This window comes from Apiospora kogelbergensis (assembly GCF_038363985.1).
Source record: "Apiospora kogelbergensis strain CBS 113332 chromosome Unknown utg000009l_segment0_segment0, whole genome shotgun sequence".
Classification (NCBI taxonomy): Eukaryota; Fungi; Ascomycota; class Sordariomycetes; order Amphisphaeriales; family Apiosporaceae; genus Apiospora; species Apiospora kogelbergensis.
In genome coordinates, this window is record NW_027117426.1 from 1,288,010 (window position 1) to 1,315,095 (window position 27,086).

The following is a 27,086-nucleotide window of genomic DNA, read 5'->3' on the forward strand; positions in this document are numbered from 1 at the left end:
ACTTAATCCCAATCGCTCGGATTTTCCAATCTTTCTTACTATACCCACCATGCTCATTGCTTTATGTGACAAAGAAGGGTCCAATCCCTGAATTTACAAACATGAGATACGATTTCACACTACCAGAACACATCACTTGCATCAAGATAAACATAGCCACGTGAAGTGTAGAATGCAAGGCTTTTTTTTTGGCGCGTCGTTCATATACAATGATGCCCAGTTTCCCCCTTCCGGATCTAGAGAAAAAGTCAAAGCAAAAAGGGGTCAACGCCTATCTACACCTCTCCAAGGCGCCATCCAACCAACCAACCGTCGCAATGCCTAAATTCGAAGTTGATGCGAGAAAGGAAACTTTGCTTTAAACACCTCCCCAAAAACATGACAACAATTGCCCGCTACCTCTCTCCCGCTCTTTCATTCAAAACCAACGTTCTCTAAGACGCCCGAACGCTGCCGGCCGGTATCCATCCGCATAGCCCGTAAGCCTGTAGGCCCTTTTGATGTGATGTGAGAACGTCGGTGGCATGAAAGCTCATAGACACATTTCTCTCTCTTCCTATTTTTTCCCCCCGTTCCTCGCTTTCCTCATCTTTCCCGGAAATCAGAACAAAGAAACGCCATTTTTCCATGCGAAAAGGGGTGATTCACCATTGAGCCAGCCCCCGGCCCGGAGGCCCAAAGTCCTCCGTTCCATCTCGATACAATACAAAGTATACATGCGTGCCCGCCACGCCTAGTATAAGGGGTATCCCCTCCGCTCCACGAAAACACCAGAATCCAGGACCATTAAACGCCGTGCAGTGCAGAACGCGAGTATATGATGTTTGTAGGAAGGGTATAGCTTAAGAGACTCTGTGTCCCTTTCTCTCTCTCTGATGCAGATCCCAAAGAAAACTCCGTCGAATCCGTGCCTAGGGCAATGTGACACGGCGTATGCCAAGGAAAATCAGGCGCATGCCCAAGCCTTGGTAGTAGTCAGATCATTGGCAGTTGTAAAGCCGACGCCAAGTTGGAGATCTGACGCCAATGGCAAAGAGCAGGGGCCGATTACAGGCCAGGATGGGCGCCTGCATTGTCAACGACATTGTCCGAAAGGTTAATCAGCAGCTGGGCCAGGCAACGCTTAGTTGCGGCGTCATCTCGCAAGACGGATGAGAACGTGGCATCGCGCAAGGGCTCCGGAAGACATTGACGAAGAGCTTCGCGAGCTCGGGCATTATCGCTCAGGCGAAGGAAGCAGCGTACGACGTGCTTGAGGAGGCGTGCGGTCTGTTGCTCCACGAGTTGGGCGACCATGTTACTGAGGACCGTCCCGACAGCATAGAACCGCTCATAAGTGGCGCAGATGTAGTTAAGGCCGTTATCATCAAGCAAAATCTTCTGAACAATGAAGATAGCAACGGTCTTGCTCAGCTCCGACCCAGTCTCCATAATGCGCAGGCATAACGGGATGATTTCGGTCGTGAGGAGGAAGTTAATCACCTCGGTGGAATCGTTCTTAACCAGAGCTCCAATGACGCCGAGGGAAGTAAGACGCAAGTACTCAAAGGGACGCGACTTGGACGTCGTGTTCAAGAACGGGTAAAGGTAGAGGGGGATGTGAGCTGCGAGCCAGTTAGCATCGTTTCTTGTGCGGAGGAGCGCGAAGAGCTATTACCCTTGAGGAACAGGGTTCGGGTGTCGTTGTGCGACGCCACACACTGCAAGAGAGCCAATGCATTGCACACGCGGTTCGAGGCAGCAGCAGTGAGCTGAGACGGGTTCAGCAGCGTGTATACCGAGATGATCTCCTGGGTGAGGGAGGTCATGACGCCGAAGGAGTGCCACAATATCAAGGCCAACTCGGGGACCTGCTCGCGCTTCTTGCTGAGCTCGAGGAGGGCGGCCTCACGTGTGCTCTCGTTCAGGAGGTCGGCGACATAGTTCAGGGTTCGACGATTGTCCTCAGAAACGTTATCCATACCATTATCCTGGACGTGAACGGCCGAATTCTGGCCAGCAGCTGCAACATTCAGGTGTGCGCCAGCCATGCGACCATAATGGCCCTGCTGGGCAGCAGCGGCAGCGGCAGCGGCTTGCTGTTGGGCCTGATGCTGCTGCTGTTGCTGCTGCTGGTGGCCTTGTTGCTGGTGCATCCAAGACTGCTCCGCATGAGGGTTGTACTGATGATGGGCGTACATGCTGGGGTTCGGTAGCATGGTATTCTTGCGGCAAGATGGATGTTGGATGAGGGGAACGTGTTGTTGGACAGCTCGGGCAGTCGTGGGATCGAATCAGAAGCGGACTTGGTTGGAATTCTAGAAGAAAACGTGACAACGATCAGTCGGTGGATACTCCACAAGCCGCGGTATGCTAAGCACTCATGGGGATACCTAAGGCTCAAACATGCCGCTGGAAAGCGACGAAGGGTCTGAAATGTACTTACTGTACGCAGTCCAGTTCAGATCAGCAACCGATAATCAAGTCAACTAATTGTCGCCGAGGTGAAAGGGGGTGTCGCCGCGGATAAGAGGGAAGGCTGTGAGTCGTGCGTTGCCGTGCAATGCGGTATAGTACAGTGCAGTGCAGTGCGGGCGCAAGATAAGATGCGATGCGATGCGGGCGGCTCTCAGGCTCTCTTGCCAATTGTTGGCCGGGTCGAAGGTGGGAGGAAGAGAGGCGGGAATGTTGACAAATGAAGCCCAATGATGTTGCGCAAGGGTAGGCGGATTGTGGGAGGCAGACAGAAGTCGGGAAGTGGGAGAGCAGGCGGGACGGTGATATGTCGATAAGACACAACTTTTGGCGGTTGATCAGTGAGAAACGAAACAAGCAGCTGTGTTGCTTGCTGCTGGCGGCGCTCCAAGGCGCTGCTGCGACTATTTACCACGGCGCTGCCAGGCTAGTAGGCACGCAGAGCAAGGGATTTGATTTGCCGACCGGGACTTTCTTGGGCAGACGGACTTGGCTGTAGGAGTGGGAGTGTGGGAGTGGGAGTATGGGAGTGGGCGCGGGAGTGGAAGGACAACCTTGCTGCTGTAAGTAGGCCTAGCTGTAAGTAACAGTCTAGCAGTCTTGAGGCATGAGGCATTGAATGGCCCGTCTGCCTGTACTGGCACTGTCTGTCTGACTGTCTAGATTGTGGCCGCTGCAGCGCTAGGTTCGCGCTAGTGCGTTTTCGGTATAGCGCGCTTCCGTCACTCCGTTACTTGTTACTCCGTACTGCCTGAGAAGGAGGGTAATTGTTGATCCGGTCGCCGGTCGCCAGCCTCCGGTCGGTGGCTGCATCTGCCTTTGAGACATCGCAGTCCGGGCAACCTTTTATAGACATCTGTATACCGAAAGCCGTACTCTATATAGACAGGGATGCGGTGCAATCTATTCCCTTTTATCCGGGATAATGCCCGTCATGGCGGTAACGGGAGCTAACAAAAATGCCTTGACCTTTTACGTTGTGTGTGATCAGGGATAGTGGGAAGGGAAGTGGGGGTTCACCACATGACATGCCATGTACCGGATTGTGCCTTTGACATGTATAGATGTGACCATCGCCGCAGTCCAGCTGTATAGTCTAGATCCAATAGTCCACCGAAGATATAAGAAACTCAGATCATGGATGCTACTCCAGAGCATGAGGTGCACTTATACATTAGTACTTGGTAACCGCTATTTAGGAAACGTGAAAGGTCATGAAACACCTCGCCTCTCTCCTTACGTGCACTGCAGCCCGGTTCTCTTCCCTCAAGGCTTCTTTCTAACCGTACATGGCCCGCTCAAGACAAAATAACCCCCTTTGTTGCTGTGCCCTTCGAAAAGAATAAGTGAATTAGTAGAGAAGTATTCAAAACAACCGCCAGTCCACCGCCCCCCAACCCTGCCCTCCACTGCTGACGGGGCACAGCAGAAAGACTGCAGCCAAATGGCTCAGAGAAATGTAATCAAAGGCCGTGTCGCCCAACAAAGTTATGGTTCCAAAGGGCCTCCCTTCCCCCATCTACTCTCATACAGTGCCTAACCTCCACCTCACAGGCGCACCTCTTTGAGAATATGGTCGGCCATATTCTTGAATTGCCACGTGTTGCCCGCCATCCGTTTGAATTGAAGACCATGCAATGAGAGCAGAGGGACCTTGACAATGAAGACCTCAAAGTCCAATACCATGCTACCGCCTAGGTCGCTCTGCACGTGCGTCGTCGTCTCGCCGGGCACCCGGCGCGATGAACCGCCGGCATCCCGTTGGCTGCTTTCCGTCTCCGAAATCTCCGAGTTCGAGTCGCTCCGATCTGTGTGCCGGCCAGGGGTGCGTGGTGTCGTAGGGACCCGGTCCATCTCGCGGATTTCATCGCGGTCCCGGTCGTTCCTCAGCCCAAAGCTGAAACGCCTGCGGTTTTCCGACCTGGCACCAGGGCTCATTGGGCCGTCTGCTACTTTGTTCAGGTCAATACTGGGAGTGTGTCGACAGCTGAAGCCTCCGCGGATTTCTGTATAATCCACTCCTAGCTCCCTTAGCACCCGCTTGAGCTCAGTCCGTATCGCCGGTACCGACTTGGACGACGTCGTCGAAACACTGAACAGCCCCTTGAGGAATACCGGCTTGGCCAGTTCCGAATCGTCTAAGCGTTCCGCTGACGTGCCACTAGCTTCGCCAACGTCGGCATCGGTCTCTTCGGGGACACCAGCCTCAGCCGCGCGCACTTCCCTTCGCTGCCTTCTTGCCTGAATACTCTCTCTTCGAGCATGTCCAAGCGATTTAGCTCTCAAAGAAGCGCCACGTGTATTAGTAGTGGCGTCTGCGTCTGCAGGCTGCTTCTCAGCGGGGGCGGACTGGTCCGAGCCGCTCGTCGGAGGTGGGTCTTTGGCGACCCTACTGTTAGATCCAAAGCGTCTCCTAAAGTCGCCTGAGTTGACACTGGTGGACCGGCCAAGCTTCTTACTACCCGAGTCGCCGCCAGACAAAGGGGGGCTCAGAAGCTCGCGGTGCTGAGGTTGGCTGCTGCCAGATCGTAGGCGCGACGGTACGTCCTCGCGATCGCGGCGCGACCTCCTTATACTGAAGCTCTTCCGCGGGGTCGGGGGCTCAGCTGGCGAGTGAACATGAACGACGGGAGGGTGGGAACGGTCCTTGTCCAGCCGCTCCGGCTCTTTCCGGCGCCTGGTACTAAACCGCCGCAGAATTCCAGCAGCGGTGCTCTCCTTCTTATGCGGAACTTCCAATTGACCCTCGGGATGCGGCGGCGGTGTAGGAAGAGCTGGTGAGAGTTGGGCCTGCTGCGCCTGTTGTGCCTTCTTGACCTCATCAGGGGCGTCGTCTTCACCGTGTGTCCTTGCACGAGGTCGAGATCTGCCGCCGGTTGCCTTTTCACCTGGCATCTCATAAGCAGCAGTATTCGTATGGGCTTGTTGTGGCGCAACAATCTCGGGCATAGGAGAGTCGGCCACATTCTTGGGTGTGTGGGACTTCGGTTGAATGTCCACTCTATCATGCTCCTGTTTCTCCTTGACCAGGTAGTATATAGAGATTAAGGGGCTGAAAGCATTGAGGGGGTCGCTCCCGAGAGCAAGCGCTTCGGTGCTCGGTGTCGTAAGGTTGTCTCGGCTGTTAGCCGAGTTGCGTCTCTTATAGAAATCAAATCCAAACCCTCTCTTCTTTTCGGGGTCCTTGGGCGCCGGTGGCTGTTCCTTCTCTTTTGTAACAACTGCACGGCTCGGATGTATTCTTCGGACTCGATCATCCTTGTGAGCTGTGCCTTGATGACCTCCGGTGGACCAAAATTGAAACCCGTCATGGCATTGATGACCTCCGTCTCCAAGGGGAGCGTGATTGGGTCACGCGGTGGGAGGTGGTTCTCGGGCGGGCCGTTGTAGCCCTTGGTCATCCATGGGTGATTCATCACCTCAAACATCGTTGCGCGCTGCTTGGGGTCGGTGACAAGCATACGTGAGAGAAGGTGACGGCAGTCGTTGCCCAGCCAGTTCGGATAGTCGACGAGACCCTTCTTGATTTTGGCGTGCAGAGCCGGCATGCTCTGGTCGTCGAAGGGAACCTTTCCGCATACTAACACATAAAGAACAATACCAAAACTCCAGACATCAACCTCGGGTCCAGTATAGGCGCGTGCTTGGAGAAGCTCGGGAGCGGCGAAGTAGAGACTGCCGCAGAATGTCTTCAAGTGGCCGCGGGGAGCGAACAAGTTGCTAAGACCAAAATCGATGATTTTGATGTCACCAGTCTTGGAGATCAAAATGTTTTCGATTTTCAGATCGCGATGGACGATACTGTTGCGATGGCAGTAGTCAAGGGCACTTGCGATTTGCCGGCTGAACTTTCTTGCTTGCTTCTCCTTTAATTTGCCGTGTGAAATGATGTAATCGAGCATCTGGCCGCCGTTGACATACTCAAAAAGCATGTACCAGTGATAGTTGGTGCGCACGACATCTCGCAAGCCACAAATGTTGGGGTGGTCGAGGAGGGTGACGATGGCGGCCTCACGTGCGGTTCGGATCTCCTTGGATTGGTCTGCCCGCTCCTTGTCGGCGCGGCTATGGTGATTCTCCTCGGTAGATCCTCTCGGGATGATCTTGCAGGCAACCTTGAAAAAAGATTAATGTGTTAATAAAAAGCGTCTTATTGAGAGGGCGAAGGATGGCGGCATTTGGAAATACTCACCTGCTCGGTGCCATCTTCCTTCCTGGCAAGTTTGACTTTGCCCATACTACCAGCACCAATCGTCTTGCCCAAGATCCATTTGCCAGACTGTGTCGGAATGGACGTGCGAGTCGTCCTTTGCTTCGCCCCGGATGCGCGGGCTTCGTTTGCGGCTTGCATGACGGGGGTACCGCAGCAGGCCCCCCGTTGTTGGCTACAGCAGTAGGGCCAGCCATGTCGGCGCGATTGTTGTGATGAGCCGAGTTGGACCTCGTGCTGCTGCTGCGGCGATGGACGCCTTTGGAATCGGAGCTTCGAGAAGTTGGCGGGCGGTGATCTTTACTCGATGGTCGCTTTGAGTGCTGGGCTACGTTACTCTGCTCATAATCGTGCTGGGGAAGAATGTCCTGGACGGGGCGTGCAGAAGAATTGGAGGGACGGCGGCCGTGGTGGGAATGATGTTGATCCCTTTCTCTTTCCCTGTCCCTTTGATGAGAAGAGGAGTTGGCGTGGGTGTGCGAGGTTGACGCGGAGCGATGTGGAGGTGGGCCGGGATTGGCAGCAGAGGAGGAATTGCTGGTTGGGCGAGAGCGAGAAGAGTGGGATCGCGACGGCTGGCCGGTACGGTGATGAGAGTGGGAGTTTGAATGGGAATGGGAATGATGCGACGACTGTTGTTGTTGATAATCCGCGGCCGAACTGGACATTGCGTTTGAGGTTCAAAGGCCCGAAAGCCAAAGGATGAAACCCAAATTGAGTGACAGACAGACAGGTCGATCGATGCCTACCAACTTTGCCTACTGCCGTAACCTGCTAGGCGTAAGGACAACCTTCTCTACTTTTTTTTCCCTGCGTAATGCTTGAATTTGCTGGCCCTGTCGGGTGCTTCTGTTGGCTTGTGCCTTGAATCTTCAGGATCCTTTGGGCCAGGGTTGGACAGGTGGAAGAAGAATGTAATAATCAGTTGCAGACGTATCCGGTTTCTTGTTTTTTTAACAATATTTTTTTCGTATCTTCTTGCTTTATCGTTCGCTCGCTCGCTCTCCCTATGTCTCTCTCCACTGGCCGCTGGCCCTGTTGCGCTGGACCAGACAGAGCGAACCAGTGGTGGCTACTGGCAGTCTGACAGTGCGTCGGTATGGGTACCATCAACGGACGGGCGAGTGATTCTACAGGCCTATTGAGTCGACTCGCTTCGGTAGAGGAGTTGCCGCTGGCTGTTGTATGGATGCGGATGGGGGGCACAAGTCTGGTAATCAATCCCTTTTGTCCACTTTTTTGATTAGCAGAAACGCTGGGTTTGGACGTAGTACGGGCGCTGGCCGTGGCACCCCCTGGTTTAGAATCTGTCCAGCGCCTCTTAGTTGAGGTTTTGGGTGCAGACCATCAGGAGTTGACAGGCAATCAATAAAATGCATCACAGACACGCGGGGCGGATGAACTGAGTTTGCACTGCTCGAGACGGAGGAGATTACATGGAAGTTTGCGAATCCCTCTTGCAAACACCCTCTCCTACGGATTCTATCTACTACTTGTCATGCTGCGCAGTTGTTCGAGGCGCAGGTGCCCGACAGCACAATGGGTGCTGGGTGCTGGGTGCTGAGTGCTTGGTCCTTGGTGCTTGGCATACTTAACGGAGACAGTCTGTATGGAGTGCATTACATACGTCCAAGTCACTCACTACGTAACAATCAGAACGAGAGGTGAGGGGAACTGACGAGAGGGGGGCTGGTAGACAGACGGGATTGACAGGCCATGTTCCTAGCCTAGCACTTAGACACAAACATTGGAATATGACGACAGAAATCCGGCTGCCGGCCCCTGGTCAACAAAGTGACAGGTATGAAACTTGACGAGCTGCTTGCAGGTGCCGGGTGCCTCGCGAATGGAACAAGACCTGCATTTAGCAATCAAATCGCGCATCTTTTCCTTGGATGCAACAAACTTGCGTAAAACACAGGTGCACAGAAATCACAAGGAAGACCTCGCTGTTCCAATAGGGAGATCCATTCCACCAACCACCAGAATCCAAAGAAAGCATGAAACGAAAATGCCTTCGGGTACGGGACAAGCGATTTTAGGAAATCAATAAGTCGTAGTATGCATCCTTCATCGGCCTATGGCCTTGTCTTCTTCTCTCCAGTTAGCGCAGCCCGACAGGCCTGTGAGAGAGGTGCAGTATGCACTGCAGCCCAGAAGACAGTTGTGTGTATCCTCGCACAGACAAAGAATGTCTGTGAACAGCCGTGGAAGCAACTGCGAGACAGAAGGAAGGGCCTAGGCTTGTTCGGTTTCCTGTTTCTGCCAAAGTGGCACGATGTATAAGTTGCCTTTCCGACATAACAGATATGTACAGCACATGGGAAAGGATTCCTCTTTATCGACACGTTCCAAATAACTGAATATCCGAGTCCGTACAGTGGTCATCTTCGATCTGGATGGAGACGTTGGTGAAATGAGGGGGAGGTGGGGTAAAGCCAGTGACGGATGAACCCATTAGTGGGCCAGAAACGGACCGGTTTGGCGGTAATGATGGACAGGAACAGGAACAGGAAGCGGTCTAGGTCTAGATGCCCGGGACGTGGACCGACTGCATCTCCCTGGCCAGCCTGGTTTGGAGAGGCATTGGGGGTTCTGGTTCTCGTTCATTCATTTGCACACGATCGTGTATTGTTGTTATGCATGCTGTTTGATGTTAGATGTCGCCATTTGACTAAGCCCATATAGATTGTTTCCAGTCGCGGCCGGGTCGGAGCGCACGGATTGCGCTGCTGTCTCTACCCCCTAAATGTTTTCCCTCGAACCAGTCTGCCAGTTTCAAAGACGCGCCTCCCTCTCCCCAATTTCATTATTGTGGGTGGGGTCCATCTACCTTATTTCCCGATACTCCTATCAATTAAAATGGCGGAGATAGGCCGCACCTTAGAGGAAAGCATTTATTGGGTATTATCGCCGACTTCATATCTTGTTCTGCATGAGTCTGGTTAAAAGACGGCTATGCAGTATCAAAGCCTTCTGTCTCATGGGCCAACTCAGCTGTTTGGTCTTCGATATAAGATCTCATGCACTCAGGTCTCATCATTTGCAGGAAGAAATGACCTTCTCAAGGTGGTCTAGAATCTGCCACTACGCCCGGGAATGCATTCACTCACTATATCACAAGACTGCCCACAACGTCTGCTGTTCCCTTCTCAAAGCATGAAGTCATGCAAGACCATGATTCTCTGGTTGGCTTATACAACGATACATTTCACGGTGCTGTAGTTGGGCTCTTCCTGAATCTGGGAAGATTCCGGGTCTTGAATCTAGTTTGTGGCTGGCAAGTAATAGCTCGGCTGGCAAACCCATCGCCATGCCCGGCCGTATCTCCGTTCCCCAAAGTCCGAGGTTCTAACACCTGCACTCGAATCATATTCTTCCCACTATTAATCACGTGTATCAGGCTCATAACAACACAGCGTAATCAGTTGCTGTAACGCAGAACAAGGCGAGTGCCATAATTTCTCATGGGGTAGACCAGCAGAGAGGACCTAATTAGGAGAGCAGTGTCTGTAGAAGGCTACAGCAACACATGAGACTACAGCTGCAGCCATGAAGATACCCATCACAAGTAATACTGATAGCCCATTGACGTCGAGTGTTGGGGTTGTATTTGTAATCCTCGGTAGGATTCACGAACAACTTGATGCCTAGTGACCCCTGCCGGTGTCGTAAGCCATTATCAATGTACTGAGCTGACACGGGCTGTTGGGTACGGAACTATTGTAAAGGCACTGTTCGACTGGACACGAGATCAATCTGACAGATCACTTCGCTCACGGCATCCGATCGGGCCGCGAGTTTGTCATGTTCGGTGCTAAAATAGTCGGTCATATTCTGTTGTATAGATCTACCATTATGTATCAGGAATCTACCCATATCTTCACTGTTTGTGTTCTGCTCTGCGGAACTGCAGCTGCGATACCGCATGGTGGTCTAGAGAGTTTTCTACCCAGTCCTAGATATCGCTTCATATTTCTTGGGAGCGATGGATGAATCGAAGATCATATCGACGTATAGCTACTCCATCTTTAGTCCACGTATTTACTAGAATAGCGCCTCGTTTAGGCACGGCTATATTGGATGCGGCATCTCTCTGCGAGCAACCTAGAATGCGTACTTGTGGCGTATTGGATCCTCTACAGCTCCGGCTACTAAGTGCCGGGGGGAGTAACCCGTAGCGGACTACTAAATCTATCCCTGAGGCAAACATTGACGAGGAAGTACAAGGGGAGATAAGTGTGACCTAATTTAGGAGGTATATCATTGTTTCTTTGATCTATGCATGTGGCTATATCGATTACTGTATTCACAGGTCGACCACATGCCAATTTTCCTGTGTGTCTTGATTGTCACCAGAAGAAGCAGTTTCCTAGACCCAAAGTAACAAGAAACAAGAATACTTGAGGGCCGGTCAGAATTGCACGTACATGTATAAGTCGTCGGATCATAGTACGACTAGTGCCTCCAAAACGAATGGATATGCAACAGCACCACGGCTAATTCGTTTGGGTAACTCGGCAGAGATACAGGAGGGCGAAGAAACCCGAACGTAGATCGATATACAGACCGTTGGGGTGTCATAGACTCAGTCCAGATACGCAGTCTTCCAACACGTTTGCTGAAAACATCAGGTCTTGTTTGAGAGGCCAGAGTCAGGGGTTGGGTTTCGGACGGTTATGTATGATCATCACTGTCTCAATGCAGGTGTAGACGGACAAGGTAAAAACATCAAACTGCTATGGGTCACTTGATGAGACGCATACAAAAGCAGTAATGTCATTGGAAATAATGGTATAACCGCACCATTACCATCATCGACGCCCTCGACTTTAGCAGCACGAGAGCCGCATACAGCTACGCCCACTCGATGGACGTTTACTCTGGATTAACAGTCACAGAAATGTTCAAGTCAATCGATAGGTAGTGAGCAGTACACACGTCGAGGACCGATGATGAGATGACAAACCGAAGTAGCAACTGTACGTGAGGTGTTATTCAGACTTGCTTATCATATCGCCTAAAATAATGTATACGGCAATTCTCGTATCTGAGCTTCGTGTGACAGTTAATCAAGGCCAGAGGAAGATCCAATGGTTTGGGCAGCTCTGGGCCCTCCAGCCTTTTTAGAAGACGCAGTCATGGCAGTTTCCCAGTATCGCCATACCTTGTGATGCTCACTTGAAAAGCCCACACATCCAATTCAGCCATGATTTCGGCTCAGACCGCATACCACCACTTCCTTTCTCCGTGTAGCCGGTGCTGGAGGACGAGGCAATAGATCTGGGTCGCGCAGTATTGCCAGAAGAGGAGCCTTTGACGGCCGCTATGTATGCGACCTCCAACCGGAAGGCGCCTTCCTGTTGACCGAAAAAGCTACAACACAGATGTGAGTCGGCTTGACTCCCATCGAACACAGCAGCAGTGGGGCTGGCCGGCCCCAACAGAGGGGCGAACAGATATGACTTACCTGCGCATCATCAAGCTGATCCTCCGCACGTGCTCCAGGTCCAGCTCCCCGGCTTCGGGCATAGGCTTGCCGCGGTACGTGGGTTTGAAGTCGCTCCAGGGGACATACAGCACCTGGTCGCCGCCTTGGTCGGCGATCGTGGGGAGACGAAGTCGTACTCCCAGCTGACGGTGCTCTGCTCGCGGCCGTCGGGCCGCTTGGGCAGCACCGAGTCCTTGAGCGTCAGCGTGTACTTCTTGCCGTCGCCGCCCTCCCGGAGCACCTTGAGCCGCAGGCCGTCGTAGGCCGACACGTCCCAGGCCGGCCGAGCGGCGAGGTCAACGGTGCGCTGCGAGGCGAACCCCGCGCCGCCCAGGGCCGTGATGTCTAGCGTGCCGCGGAATACGGCCTTATCAGCGCTGGCGGGGCATTCGAGGTAGGACTGGCTCTTGCCGCCGCGGACGCGATCATCGGATGCGGTCCATGCCTCAGCGGACCAAGGGCTGGTCCGAGGGTTAGTACTTGGCTAGGTCAATGCATTCTGTTACGAGGTTGTATGTGGTGGATGGGGAACAACAACAACAACAACAATAACAACAACAACGCACAGCCGTGATAGGCCAATGCTTTGGGGGCCGCAGAGCAGTGATGAGGCTTTGGAATGAAAGTGGGACACAACTTACGCATCGCCGCCAAACAGGAACAGGCAGTTCTCGTCTGTGGTCATCGTCACGTGGCTCATCACGGACGGGGATTACTTGGCAACGGGGAGGTCAGCAGTCAGGTTCTCGGAGAAGTCCAAGCCCAAAGTCGGGGTTGGTGGTGGGCGATCAGCGATCAGCAATCAGCAATCAGCGATCAGTCGAGAGGGCGGGCTGGGGGTTGGGGTTTGGGGGCTCGATTGTGAAGCTAGAGTCGCTAGACTGTTTTCATAGCCTCGTTTGGCGTATCCTCATATGTGTGTGTCTATTTTTGTCGTTTTTCCATGTCTGACTTCATTGGGGAAAGCTCCCTACCTGCTGCTACCCTGTTGATTGTTGATCGATTCCCTTTCCATCACACAGGCGAAAGAAATGCTGTGCAGTACATGCAGTGCACCCCGCAGCGTAACGTAGACAGTAGGGACTCGGAACGTCGTACTTGGGAAAAACGGACCAATACGCATTACATCATTTTCAGCCCTACGGAAAATGCAACAGAATAGCAACACATTCCATGCATGATTCTTTTCTACACATCAGCACCAACCCATGCTACCATGCAGCCCTGAATATCTGCCAATCGAAGTCCAGAGTGTGCTCGCCCGCCATATCTTAAGGGTTTTGCCTTAATTGCCTACACTACCACCCCTATTTCTTGCATAGCGTCCGTCATATGAGGTTTTCAGCTTGAGAGTCCCTCGTACGTAGAAAGTTGTGTCCCCTTTCGGTCTCGAGCCTTGGCGGTTGCGCCTATACGCGCACTCCCATGCCCATGCCTGGTTGCGGCGTTAAGATGGGTGCCTGTGAGTGGCGCGGTATACGATCCTTCGGCTTGCGACAAGAGAGCGAGTCTCGCTCCTTCCGCTACGTCTCCTAAAGTCCCGCCGGCATAATTAAACAAGCGAACGGGCGCGTAAATCATTGGATTGGCGACTTTCGCTTCTCGCTCGCTACACATTCTAGAAATGTTCCATGAGAGGCACAAACGCACGCCACGGCAACCGAAAATAAAAAAGACGCCAGCCATGGCAGTTTTAGTGCTGGGCTATGGCGAGGTTCGTTGAAAGCTTGCCGTGGAAACTGCCACGATCCGGTTCCTTTAGCGCAGCGGTCTTCGCCAATCCGTTGATCAGTCAAGGTAAGGTACCGGTACCTATTCGGACCTACTGACCGTACCGTGCCGCGCCCGAAGACGCAAGGCATTTATTTCTCCATGTCAAGGAGCTGTGCATGGTTCGGATTGATCGAACGAGATCGTCCATGGGCTCATTAGAGACAAATCATTAGGGGGCTCAGACTGGACTCCTGACCAGGCACGTACATTCACTCTGCACCCACCACCCACGTACTTTTCGGCCAGAAATAGCACACAGGGAAAGGGAAATGAAAGAGATTATAGAGGGGTCCGAGATCCATTTCCGTATGGGACTCGTTAACAGGGCCGGAGGACCATTAGCTATATGCGGCAGTGCGATCGTAGGTTAGTGTGTAGGCGGGTTGGGGAGGGTGTCGGTCCAGTTCTGTTTTGCGGTTATCGTGAGTGCTGGGCCGCAGAATGCTACCACGTTGAGTGGTAGCGTTGTAATTTAGATCTTGGAGCTGAGCGCTCGAGGGAGGGGGGGATGGGTAGGTCAGCAGACAGGGGGGTGGTGAATACTGGATATATCCCCTGTACCCAAAGCACCCTGGCATATCGTGCAACAGTATCCGCCATCATGTGCGGTCACTACTGCACTACTGCGCGTCGCGGTGCGAGGGAAGTAGTCTTGAACTTTCTCATTTCGTAGTTCGAGGTCCCGGGCGAATCACCATTGCAATCAGCCACGGCAGACAAAGTCCTACGATCCAGCATTTGCATCCTACGCGGCAGCCGAGGCGGGGCTTGATAAAGGGAAGGAAAGGGGAGGGGACAGGGGTCGTCGGAGTAGCAAATGCAAATTGCTGGAGACGAGCACATTGGAGGGGGAAAAGTCACCGAGAAGTTCGAGTTCGGCCGTGCCAAGACGACAGGACCTCTAGTTTCCGGACCGTCTCTTGCGGATTTCGCTTCTTATTTTCCAGTCCCGTCCCATCGGTACGTGGGGCGTATATGATAGCCAGCCTGCACGTACAAGGCTGTACGTGCTTTTTTATCCCAGTGTGCCCGCAACGTACTATACCTAGATGCTTTCTTTTTATAAGTATACGCCAAACTAGATGGAGTGGTGGACACCCAACACCCAGGTCCTAGGCCCGGATCAGGCATATGTACGAACGAAGTACAAAATCCAGATTCTCGACAAAACCACCGAAGCTACGTGGACCTAGGTGGACGGGGGCTTGGTAGTCCGTACGAGCCAGTCCGTCCGTAGGGCTTGGCCAAGCTTCTTACAGCGTATGCCGTGATGGTGAGCGAAACCGACCCTAATCTGTCCCTAGACTCTCTAGTTTAGTTGGGTGGTTTGTGTCTCCCGTCCCCCCGTGTTTGTGTCTGGTCCCCAAACAAACCTCCAACTGCCGCTAGAAGGGGGGAAAGACACACACACACACACACACACACACACACACACACACACACGGGAAGGTGACGAAGTGCTGGGCCAGCCACCTACCTGCTACTGGCTGGCTGGGTGCCTAACCTCTGGGCCGTGCAAGACACACCCACAGCACTGACACAAACCCACACCACCTACATACACATACACACACCCCTCTCTCTCGCACTCGCACATCATACGCACATATACGCACACGTGGACACAGTCCGTCTCTTGCAGGGCCCTTTCTTCTGAGAGGAGTGGCATTCGCGGATCTCGGTGTTGCTGCGCCTCACTTGGAAACATATCGCACCACGGCAACCCGCGCTCCTGACTGGCTCTCGTGTACTATGGGGGGCCCACGAACGCTAGCATCAAAGGACGTGACTGACATACAGTAGTCGGCGTGCTAACAACGGCAAATAGTAGGATAGCGTATGGCACAGCCGAATTACAATTCAGACGGCCTTGCGGCCTTGCTTGTCTCCGTCTTGTTGCCTAGTCCTAAGTGTGGGCCATGCCTCCGTCTCTAGGTCACTTATCTCGGGCTTAGATCGAATAGAGGCAGCGGGCGGAGCTACACTAGTGAGCTAGCGAGGAAGTTCAGGGATAGCCTCTCCTCGAGGTACATACGGGAGGTGGAGGGTGGAGGAACATGAAAGTTTGTGCCGGTCAAAAAACGGGAGAAGAACACCAGGATTTGGAGGCCGAGGTCATCAGAAGAACGATGCGTTGGCGTTAGTGAGTGAAGTGAGTATATCAATATATTCAACAAGAGCCTCCTAGCAGGGAGAAGGATATACGCTAAAAGTTTGCCAAAATAAAACATCCAATGTGTTTTGTGGAAAATGCCTCCAGATTCGCCTTGCTTGCCCGTCGATATCCCTTTCATCCAGAAAGTCGTGCTGGGCTGTCCCAACCCCTATGTAATGCAGAAAGCAATCGCGCCGCCAGCGCCTGTACCCGAAGTAGTAGTAGAAAATAAAGAACAATGTAGTACATCAAGTCATGCTCGCGTGAGAACGCTCCCCCATAGTCTAATTCTTGAAATTTTGGTATTCCTCCTCATTCCCTCCCACTCTCAATGCTGAGGCATCCCAGGTGAGCCTGGCATGGAGAGGGGTGTGGTTGGGTAGTCGTAACCCGCATCCGAGCAGTTGGTGGAGTGGTCGAAGGAATGGGAGAGTGGTGGTGTCTGAAAACAACACGAACGCCCGATCAGCTACGTGATTCTCGGTGCAACAAAGCAGGAAGACGGCGCACTTCATGGTGATGACTCACATGAGGGTTGGAGTTGTCGTAATGACCAGGAACTTCCATGGTGGGAACGTAGCCGTAGTTCATGGACGGATACAAGGACTCCTCTCCGGGGTAGCTCTCCCTCTTGATAGCATCGCTGAAGTGGGTCATGGACGGAAGTGTGCACGGCACTGTGGTGGCCATGTAGCTGGAGTAGCCTTCGGCGGTGGTGATGGGTGCGTAAGGGGCGGCCGTTCCATAGGGAGGCAGCATCATCTCCTCCGGGGGCGGAGGGTAGTTGGAGTAAGTCATGTAAGGCGGCGTGTGCGACCTCTCACGGTCATCATATGTGGGCGGGAACAGCAGCTCGTCGTCGTGGTGCATGGGTGGTGTGAACTGCGGCCCGGCCTGGGCGGTCTTGTGAGAAGGGGCGTTGGACTTGGAGCTCTTGCTCTGCTTCTTGGTTGCCTTGCTGGGCGGCGTCTGGACTTTGCTCTCGGAGCCTGTCGAGGAGCCGTCAGAAGTGCCGGCCCTGCGCTCGAGGTCTTCCAGGCGTCTCTTGAGCTTCTTCCCTGTAGTAGAGGTTAGACTCGGCCAGCGCAGGTGCTGATTCAGATATGATGGGAGCTACGTACTGTAGTTGCGCTGGGCAATTCGGTTCTGTATCCGCCTGCGCTCGGCAAGATCTGAAATCTTGGTCCAGTCTTCGTCCGGGTTGGCTGAGGGGGAGAAGGCGCTGCTTGTGCCTTGTGCTGAGTACTGCCTGGGTGCTGTGACAGCCCCATATGCTGGGTATTGTGATTGGGACATGGTGTACATGAAGTCGAGCGAATCGAGCGAGTCGAGTAAGATGTTGGAAGTGAAAGCCAATGCTTCAAGTCAACAACTGTCGATGTATATAATGTATGTGTAAGAGAACCTAGTGCTTGGTCTGGTATCCTTAGACTTGAGACTCTTGAAGGAAGTAAGTTGGATTAGCAACAGGATAATGATGTGGGAAGGGAGGAGGCTCAATACATATAGTGACTGACGCGGAGCTGCTTCCACAGCCATGAGCCATGATGAAGGCCGATGCAGAATCGAAGGGTGCAAAGACCCCTGTTACTACAACATCCATGTGGTACATGGGCAGCCAAGGATACGTACTGCATGTACCATGGGCGAGGCACACACACAAACATACAGACACACACACACTCTCTCTCTCTCTCTCTCTCTTTCTCGAACCCATGCCCTGCTCCTACACTAACACATCCCAAGAGGTACGTACACAGACGTACGCAGTACAGTTACACACAGGACTCAGAAAGGTCCCAAATGAAGCCCGCCTTTTCGTCGGGGGCAGCTACTGCAACGTTATGGTGGTGTGGTCCCAAGAAGGACGCCCATAACAGGCTGCAGATGAGGGACAGGGGGGTGGTGGGTGGTGCACGGAGGAAAGTACACCAACTAGCGAGGTACCGCCCTCGTTGTAGCCAAGTATTTATGCCACTTTCTTGCCCAAGTACCCAGGAGCCCATGCTCGTAAAAAGAAAAACCGTCTAAAGCGGCGAGCGCCCTTTGCTTCCCCATTTCGAAATGCCAGATACGTACCTACACCGCATACCCCTGTTCCCTGTGTTCCCGCCAGAGCGGGCTCATAAGGCTATCCAGGCTGGCACTGGGTGTGGTCTTGTTGCCTGCGCCCATATCGAGTCCCCATCAGTGCGGTGCGTATCGTGCCTTAGTATAGAACCTGTCTTAACCCTAAGCGGAAGCTTTGCTCGAGCAGGACTGGAGTAGTCTCCAGCTAGCTGAACAAAGAGGCCCCCCCCTCCTCCCCTCAACACATTTCTTATTAGCAAGGCTCATCGATGACGACGGGGACTATGGAGCAGGCATTGTCGTTTATATGGCCAATAGCAGTGATTCCTGGAATCTTTCTGCCTCACGACGGTCCAGTTCTTCAAGAATAGGCCGCATCGCAATGGATCCCCAGAATAGGCAATCATCTAGCTCGTTTACACTGCCCTGCCAAGATACACACGTTACAATCACACCAGATGGATATCTCCCGTAGAAGTAGCATCTCTCGAGGGGGGCTCGCGCTGGCTGCCAGCCCATCGGCCAAAGTACTTGCCTTTTTTTCACCATTGCGCGATTGAAGAAGTCGGGACGGGCGGGCGGAGAGGGGTCTTTCGTCCGATATACTGGTTGAACTGGCTGCTCTGTAAGGTAGACTTCGAGAAGGGAGAGCTTATCCGGCTTCCAGAATACATGTCTGACAGGGGACACACCAACATGAGTTCCCAACCGTCGGATGACCGACCGTTGACCGGGCCATTGATTGATTGACTCTATTGTTGTTATTCTCGAAAGAAGCACAGGTCTTTCGGCTTTGCTGCCCCCTTTCGTATTCCCAGAGAGTCCATTGAGTCCAGAGAGATGAGTTGCCCCGTCAGGATCAACACCCCCAGACCCTCTGTCTCACTCTGCACGTGCATCGTAAGTTGTGTGGCCTATTTTTGGTAGAGTTCTTACGAAGCGCACTTGAACGACCAGCTGGGATTCTCCTTCTATTGGGGCATAGCTCTAGGACTAGACCATAAGGCTGGCAAATCGGACGGCTCTATCCATCCAACCCCAACACAGCAAATAGCCTATTAATTAGTATGGACAAGGTCATTCTTCAGCGGGCAGCGGGCGGACTTCTAATCCCCCCATGGCATGGTTATGGATCATGGGTCCTTCATTGTGCCGCAGTTGAACAGTGCGGAAGTCGTCTCTCTCTCCCTCTCTCTCTGTGTGTGTGTGTGTGTGTGTCTGTTTTAGCGCAATCCAGGACTTTGAAACAAGTTGTTTGGCTGTCAGCCACCACCATGGACGCATTCCATCATTTGTCACCGCGTCTGCTTTTGCTTTTGATTGATCCACAGCAGCACGCACTGCCAGCTGTCTCTGGAATAGCGTCTTAAGAGACGAGGGATATGGCGAGTGGTATTTGTTTCGAATGCGTCCTTACGATGTTGCATCTTATTCAGCACCCATCCCAGATCCAACACTGGAGAGGGTGCGAGGGCTACAGCGATACATGCGAACTCCCCCATTCGTTCCATGGCGACCGGTGGCCCGGCGCAGCTCGGCGGGCGCCAAGCCATACCCACCATCTCTCGCTTGTGCTAACATTAACTGTCGAAATACCCCTTTTTCGCCTTCATTCGGATTCCACCTACCTTTACACATCGTCAGATTGATGCATGAAAAATAGAATGAAGTTACAGCCTTGGGGTGTTTGGGCATCAACTATCGCAGTGCAATATATGTTATCAATAGTCGCGACAGCGGAAGAAGAAATGCAAGCGAGGCAGGTATTCACTCAGCCCTACTTGGGTAGTCAGGTACATGCATGTATTCCAGACACTTAGTCGACAGCAAGGAGCCAGGAGCCGCCAAAGAATCAATCTGGGCAAGAGGCCCGCAAATAAACGATGAGATCCCGCAGGCGTTCGCTTCTCGACAGCCACAGCGCGGTCTATGCTCGCTCTACGGCGTATAGCCCCGGCTCTTTACAAGCTCTCGGATTGGCCTACCGTGCACTTACTTAGTGTGCCAAAACCTGCTCGCGGTTGACGTCTATCGAAGTCTCCGTCTCCTTTGCTTTCCGTCCGTACCGAAAGATACAGCAATCTTGGTCGCCGATAGCTTCCCCCCAGCAACGCAAAGCCAGGAAGCTATACACGAGCATGACTATCAATGCCCAAAGCGTACACCCTGGTCAATAGCCAATAGTGGTGGGCTTGAGCATATTGCCATTGACACCACACACACCACACCACGCTCCCAATCCATTGGCACCAAATCCATTGGCAATTACCGAATGAGGTTATTGAAAGGGCCGATCATCTGACACTGGCCCGTCTGTCGTCGTCAATCGGATCTCATCCCAAGCATGATCCATCGAAACCCGCCCCCAGGCTCATCGCCAGTTACAGAATTCCTCAGGGCACCGATACAATTCTCGACCCTCCGTTCGCTATCCATGGTTTTCAGCGCGTCTCAGGGCCACCATCCAGGAGGTGTGGGCGCCTTGGCTTGCGATTCCATGCGTTCTTTAGCACTCCCTTCCAAGCCTCCCGACTAGAGACCTGGAAGGGTCGCTTCAAGATCAGCTGTATGATAAGAGCCTCTAGAGGGAGAATCTATGCTGACACGGCACGGATTTTCCGTGTGGCCCAGTCTCTGCACCTCATGGCCTATCTACCAACGACACGCAAGATACAAAGTCATCTAGGGGGCATGCATATTCTGGAACCTCGTCCGGGTTTTCCCATGTTCGACAAAAGCCCAGGGCCACCGTCCCATCACCAAACCCGCCCGTATGGATGTATGCAGGTGACGGGTTGCTGACAAGGAAAGACTGCAAAGTGATATGTCTGATCGGAGTAAACTGCCTAATCCCAGATATCGCCCACGAGGGAAGCCAGACGCTTTTCCTTTGACCACGGGTGATTGGTCCCAGTTCTTCGTTCGACGACATTCATTAAGGTTCTTACCCTTACGACGCCCACGCCCCTGGGGAGCTAATACCAAACCGTGTGCTCTGTGAGCTGTCCCAACCCCAAGGTAATGGTCTGGCAGGCTGCATGGCGCCAAACGGCTTATGCAGAAAGTCATAAACCAACCCCTTGGATGTGGCATTGGTGAGCACAATGCAACAGCAAACCTGGGGTGCTTCAGCTGGAGGGATTCGAGGAACGGCTCTTGGCGACTCTTGCTGCCGGCCACGACAATTTGCAAAGAACAAGGGGACAATCATGCGAATAGCCAAGCGATCATCTTGCACCGAAAGGGGGTAGGTATTTTCAAATAAATTGGTTGAGTGCCGGAGTCCAGACCGTTGAGAAAAGGGGATTGGCTGGCACGTTACCATGATTACAACTGCGAGGTTGTCGATTGCTCCCCTTGTGGACCTGGGATCCAGGATACACACATGAGGCCATCACGCCAAAACCTGCAAGGTGCTTTGGAGACGGGCTTAAACTATGGTGCACCTATATCCAGCTCACTTATTACTCCCTGATGAGCATTACGTTCACGGACGAGTCCGGACGTAAGCGGAGACTGCCCAAACGTACTTTGGGGATTTCAGGGTCCTGCTTGGCACCTGCGGAAATATGTAAGTAAGTACCAACACACATGAGCTCGGACTTCGGAGTACACCCATATTATCTGTCGATTTCGATCCCGTCGAGATAGATTTGTTGCGGCACAGAATGCTCGTCTATCCAGGATCCTCTCATATGGATACATACACAGCTTCAGGTGTTTCCAACTGTTTTCGTCGTATGCAAATGCAACGTATGTATGGACGCCAAAGACGAAAGCAACAAGAGCAACAAGAGCAACAAGAGCTTGGCTAGTTGCGAAAGTACTTTGGCTACAGGGAGGGGGTTAAGGCGGCGCTATCGAATTGCGGGCTAATTCGATTCGACCGGTTTGGGTAGCATGTTTCCCCAATCGTGTCAGCACTTGCTAGGACGCCATTCGTCACACTCGGCCTGCTGATTGGCAGACAAATGGATTTCCCATTTCTATTCTCGACTTTCTCTCTCCAAAAGGGCTATTTCTGGCCCCCACCATCAATTAGCCCAGTGTTCTGGTACCATCGCGCGCATACCTGCTGCTGCTTTCTGGCAGCATGCCATGCAATGCTAGCCATTCTATTCTGGTGGTGCGTCCTCGCAAATTAGATAGGCGAAGAAGAGGCTGGCATTTGTCACGGAGAAAGCGATCCATGACGCGGCCCCTGTTCTTCGCCGGTCGACCGCCGCCGCGTGTGGGAGTGGCATTGTTCTACCATACGATTGCCGCAGCATGGATTTTTGCATCAAGTAGTAGGTGTAGGTAAGATGTTCTTTACACGAGCACCCTGGGCCCTTTGCACACAAGCAACCACCAAGCCCAAAACAGCAGGTGGTCGCTTATACTGGGATTGATTAACCCAAGGCCATGGTCGCGGCACCAATTGCCTTGGTCCCGTCATCTTGGGATTGACATCTTACAGCATAGATAACATGCAATGAAGTACCCAAGGGAATTATGTACTTTTGCCCTTCTCGCTGGGCGATATGTAGGTGTATGTACTGCGCCTTACGACGAGAGACAGGCGGGACCGTACTTGCCGCTAGGTCGGTCCGTCGTCAGATCAGCTCAGCACTCACTTTGTCTTCCCCCTCGTAGGGCTGGGAGTTGAGTGCTGAGTATGGCCTGTCGCTCCTCGCCAACCCCACAATGTCCATTCGCGTTTCGCAGGTGTTCCGTGAGCACGAACAAGTATGTGTGCACCTCCCGTTCCCTCCTCCCACCAGCCCACACGACTAACTAGCCTTGGGCTGGCGGGCGGGAAGAGAAAGATAGAGAGATAGAGGGGGCGGGTTTGGCCCAATAGCGGCCCATGTTGTGAACCCGCTGAAACCTTTCTCATGCAGTGTACTTTGACAGAGCAGACGGGCAGTCCCAAGTCGTACGTGCTCTGCTCTGAAGTCACAAATGCCCCAAGGGGATGGCAGGCTACTGCTGCAGAACACAAGTTCATGGGGTTTAGCTTTGCTGTCTTTAGGCCTACAACCTTACTACAACCCGTGCACTAAACTGCCCACTGCTGGGGGGCCGGCAACTGGGGTGCATCGCAACATACTTCCAATGACTGACGGTATGACTCTCACGGCCACTGCTTCCAGGCAAAGACGGCGACGCCCAGTCCTCGCTTCCGTCGTCCGGCTTGCAGACCTGCGCCTATCTGGCGGTCTAGCAAATCTCCCATATGACCATTTAAGGCCCTTTCCGGCTAATCATCTTACATGTCGATATCCACAGTGGCAGCCATATCTCCTGATGGGTGTCCGCTAAGGCTGCATGCTCATGTTCCCCTAGTGTGCAACTGTCGGTGTTGCCGTTCCCCTCCCGCGATCACGCACAATGCCATGGGGGACGGGGGATGGGGAAGGGGAGAGGAGTTGGGGTCTGTCTCTGTAGGGCTGAAGTTGTGAACCCATTCCATGCGAGCGACTTGTTCTACCCGCCTTGGCGACCACCACGTCGTCCAATCGAAGCTGCCACGCCTGGACGCAATCTAACCAATACACCGCTTGGGAGCGGGCGGCTAACCTGCGACAGGACCTTTGTGCATGTTTTGGGTCGCCGATCTGCATTGCTCATCTGCGATGTCCTTTACGGTAGTCGCACCAAGGCAAACTACACTGCATGGGATGGGTGTGACGCCGCTTGGCCTTGGCTTGAGTGTGTGAGTGTGTCTCTGTGGGCTATACCCCACACAGCACATGTTACTGTTACTGGTGACGGCACAGGCCAGGGGACCCTCGTAGTTTCGTGGCTTTGCTCTGCTCTCTCTGCATGGCCACATTCACGATCCGCTTCGGCTGAAAGATTGCAAAGAGATGGCGCTATGGCGGGCTACAGTGGGTTTGTACGAGCTTGAAATCGGATGTTTGGCAGATCAGCACTGCAACCACGAAGTACCAATTGTGCTCGTCTCGTCGCCCGATTACTAACGCGCAACCGCAAGAGAACAGAGAACCGAAGAAGAGCGGCAGGCAGCAGGAACGGTGCTCATTGGGCACCTGACTTACTAAGTGACCCCAGCTTTGCCGGATATCGCGGGGCCGACAGAATAGGTCTTAATCGTTTACATTACATACACTTATTGGGACCAGCATCTCCGGAGCTCTCGAGCTCACCAACCCGATGGTGGGGGAAGCTCTTGGGAGCTTGGAGTAGGTAATCGGAGCTCCAAGCTCCTTATCGCAGGCCCCCCCAGGCGTCGCAAAGTATTGCCCTTGGAGGGCTGCTGGTATTTGATGGCATGGGACGGGGAGGGGGCCAAGGAGTCAGTGACGTGTATCAATAACCCAAGGTATCGCGGCGATCAAGAAGTGTCGGTGCAGGGGCATGGCCAGGACAAGGAGATTGCTGGATCTGCCCGCGCAGCATGTCATTGCTGCATGTATCCAGGTACGTTGAAGACATTTGCTATTCACGCCCTGCAGGCCTTGGGGATTTGGAAGATGTATTTTGCTTCATTTGCAGTTCTGGGCGTCCATGGCTGTCGGCACGGCCAAAAAGGGCAAACAGTGGGTGTCGAGTTCTGCGGCTTCAATGGTGGATGGCATCGGAAACAATTGCTTTTGACCGAAACAGGAGGACCTCGTCCATCTTCAGCAATGTGATTCGCCGTGGGTAGTACGACGTATATCCGACGATAGTCGATGTGTGAGTGTGGTGTGCAAGTGAATCAGGTTCGGTCACGGCAGCCTGAGCTAGCAAAGTGCCTCGTGAGGCACAGGTAAACTGGCGAATCAAAAAGCCGAGAATTGCATCATTACCCCCTCCCTCCCACGCCGACATGGACTGGCTGCGCAATCGCAATAGATTGGGGCGGAGCAGCTCATGCAGCACCTGAACCAGCACTTCACATTCCACCGCTCTTTGCCAGGGTCTTCATCTGTGTTGCTGCTGCTTACAGTGGGTGAATGGCGGTCGGCGGCTCTTTCAACTGCGGAGTCTGCTGCATTGCATGGCCATCCTACACAGACGGGCCATGGAGCGTAGCACATGGCAATCCCATGGTACTTACTCCGTACTCACTGACCAAGGCGCCTGCAACGGCGACTCCCCACACTGCAGGAGAGACATGTTGCGCACAGCGTCCCCCAATCTGGGCCTTTTCTACAGTCAGCGCCTTGGCTTGAAGTCGCCTTCAGGAGGCGAGAACCGCCCGACGTGGTTTTCTTCATCACGGCCAACCTCGTCTAGCGGTTGTTGAGATCCGACCTTCCGCGGAGGAAGGACATTACGAGATCATGTGCAACCGCACTTGGGCAACGCAGCCAAGCATTGGACGGTAGTGGCTCTGCGGTAGATAAACCCCTCGGCTTGAGGTCAACTGCCTACTACAACTACCCATCCACAGTATTCTCTCAAGACCGGAGGAATTGTTGGTTTGTTGTTATACAACAGTAGCATGCCACCCGCCACCATATCTAGGTATTCATTCCCTCATTGGGCTCTGGGCCGAAGCCGCGCTGTGACGTTCCAACAACAATCGACAAACCACAAACGCCCGGCTTGACTGGTGTTATTTGAAATCCTACGCCGTATATTCACGAGAACACGAGACCGAAGTACACACGGCTACACAGCCCTCACCACCTGGCTTCCCAGTACCGAGCTATCAGATACATTGACCATGCGACGCACAGCAACCATAGCATGGCGATAAACAAGTTCAAACCCGATCCTCTGCGGGGTTAAGCCGACGAGGTATCTGACCTCGTACGATGTTTGATTAGTGGTAGGCATCCATATTCGAAACACCCAGGATACTAAACACGGCTATAGGTCGGATCTCGTGCATTACTGTGTGCTTATTTCCGACAACGAGCACGTTGTTGTTATTGTTCTCGTCCTGGCGATACCCCGGTCCCTATCGGCGAAGGTGGGGCACATCCGAGCATCGTCGGCCTTAGCTAAGTAGCCAGGCGGAAGTTGCCGCTGGCTGTGAACATCGTACGATTTGGTCGTTTAGGACATCATTCACAAGGAGGTAGGTGCTGGAATCACTTGGAGAGAGACTACTCGGACACTAAGGGCACCAACTCGATGCGCGGTTCTTCCACGCTTGCAACCTTGCTAAGAGGCAATCATCCTTCGTATTCGTGCACACTCTCTCCTATGCGTTACCAAGCCGCTGACCAAATCAGGGTCAATCGTTTATATCTACTGCTTCTTCTTATGGAACCATAGGACTTGATGCGACACCTATGCCTGTCGGAGCCGACTCATCCTAGGAATTGTAGGGGCTTAATCTGGCTGAACACATGTTTTGCATCTGAGGGTGTCGTTCTTCCTTCGGCCCCCAAGCCCCAGGACGCGAACCACGCGCGAAGATGGAAGTGTAGTACTCCATGCGCAAGAGAATGGTCCGTCCAGCTAGAACAAAACTACGTCATAGCCTTGCCGTGGGCCTTTGGCCATTTCATGGTTTGGCATGTTAGTCAGTCAATCGCCCAGCATTCCCGGCGTATGCCCAGGGGCACGGCTACGTATGTAGACCCGTGATCGATAGCTGTAGAGACTATGGCTATGTCTACCATGCATATATCGATTGAAGATCGGTATTTCATTTCCCTCTATCACCTGCCCGCCAGGCCGGGGTTTGACTGACTAGCTGGTTCGGCGTTTGGGCGCTTTCTGGCGATACGACCCACGAAATCCAGGCGACGAAACCGCGAAATCCAGGCGACGGAACCAAGTTGAATCGAAGCTACGGAGTAAAGATTGCCTACCATCTACCTAGACTCTTCAACCCCAACAAGGGTCAAATGAATGAATGGCATTGTTGATTGGGGGATGAAAGTACCACCCCCCGGTCTACAAATTCGACACTAATGGAATATCCCGTCTCTGAATGTACTTCTCGTATATCCCGCCAGTCAGAAGCGCCGCTGCCAGGGGGCCCG

General features: G+C 53.2%; 4 protein-coding genes across 4 annotated transcripts; all 4 read right to left on the minus strand.

Annotated features, from left to right (window-relative positions):
• Positions 1 to 1,047: 1,047 nt before the first annotated feature.
• PG998_013475 (cell differentiation protein rcd1 protein) lies at positions 1,048 to 2,198 on the minus strand (the record flags this gene model as incomplete). Its single annotated transcript, XM_066880291.1, has 2 exons — positions 1,048 to 1,604; positions 1,658 to 2,198. 2 exons carry the CDS (start codon positions 2,196 to 2,198, stop codon positions 1,048 to 1,050), a joined length of 1,098 nt encoding a protein of 365 aa, XP_066724430.1.
• Positions 2,199 to 4,002: 1,804 nt separating this feature from the next.
• On the minus strand, positions 4,003 to 6,805 carry PG998_013476 (uncharacterized protein; the record flags this gene model as incomplete). The annotated part of the gene is made up of 3 exons (XM_066880292.1): positions 4,003 to 5,575; positions 5,674 to 6,569; positions 6,647 to 6,805. 3 exons carry the CDS (start codon positions 6,803 to 6,805, stop codon positions 4,003 to 4,005), a joined length of 2,628 nt encoding a protein of 875 aa, XP_066724431.1.
• Positions 6,806 to 11,841: 5,036 nt separating this feature from the next.
• On the minus strand, positions 11,842 to 12,840 carry PG998_013477 (uncharacterized protein; the record flags this gene model as incomplete). Its single annotated transcript, XM_066880293.1, has 3 exons — positions 11,842 to 12,134; positions 12,243 to 12,616; positions 12,797 to 12,840. 3 exons carry the CDS (start codon positions 12,838 to 12,840, stop codon positions 11,842 to 11,844), a joined length of 711 nt encoding a protein of 236 aa, XP_066724432.1.
• A 3,560-nt stretch (positions 12,841 to 16,400) lies between these two features.
• On the minus strand, positions 16,401 to 17,441 carry PG998_013478 (uncharacterized protein). Its single transcript, XM_066880294.1, has 3 exons — positions 17,205 to 17,441; positions 16,612 to 17,141; positions 16,401 to 16,525 (listed from the first exon to the last, which is right to left on the minus strand). The coding sequence occupies exons 1-3, from the start codon at positions 17,386 to 17,388 to the stop codon at positions 16,412 to 16,414; spliced, it is 828 nt and encodes a 275-aa protein (XP_066724433.1). The 5' UTR covers positions 17,389 to 17,441; the 3' UTR covers positions 16,401 to 16,411.
• Positions 17,442 to 27,086: the final 9,645 nt, after the last annotated feature.

Bases quoted from the DNA above. Each gene is read 5' to 3' on its own strand.
- PG998_013478 (XM_066880294.1), bottom strand. From the start codon at position 17,388: ATGTACACCATGTCCCAATCACAATACCCAGCATATGGGGCTGTCACA. The intron at 17,142-17,204 runs GTACGTAGCTCC...CCTCTACTACAG, and splicing joins AATTGCCCAGCGCAACTACA to GGAAGAAGCTCAAGAGACGC. The intron at 16,526-16,611 runs GTGAGTCATCAC...TGTTGTTTTCAG, and splicing joins ACGACAACTCCAACCCTCAT to ACACCACCACTCTCCCATTC.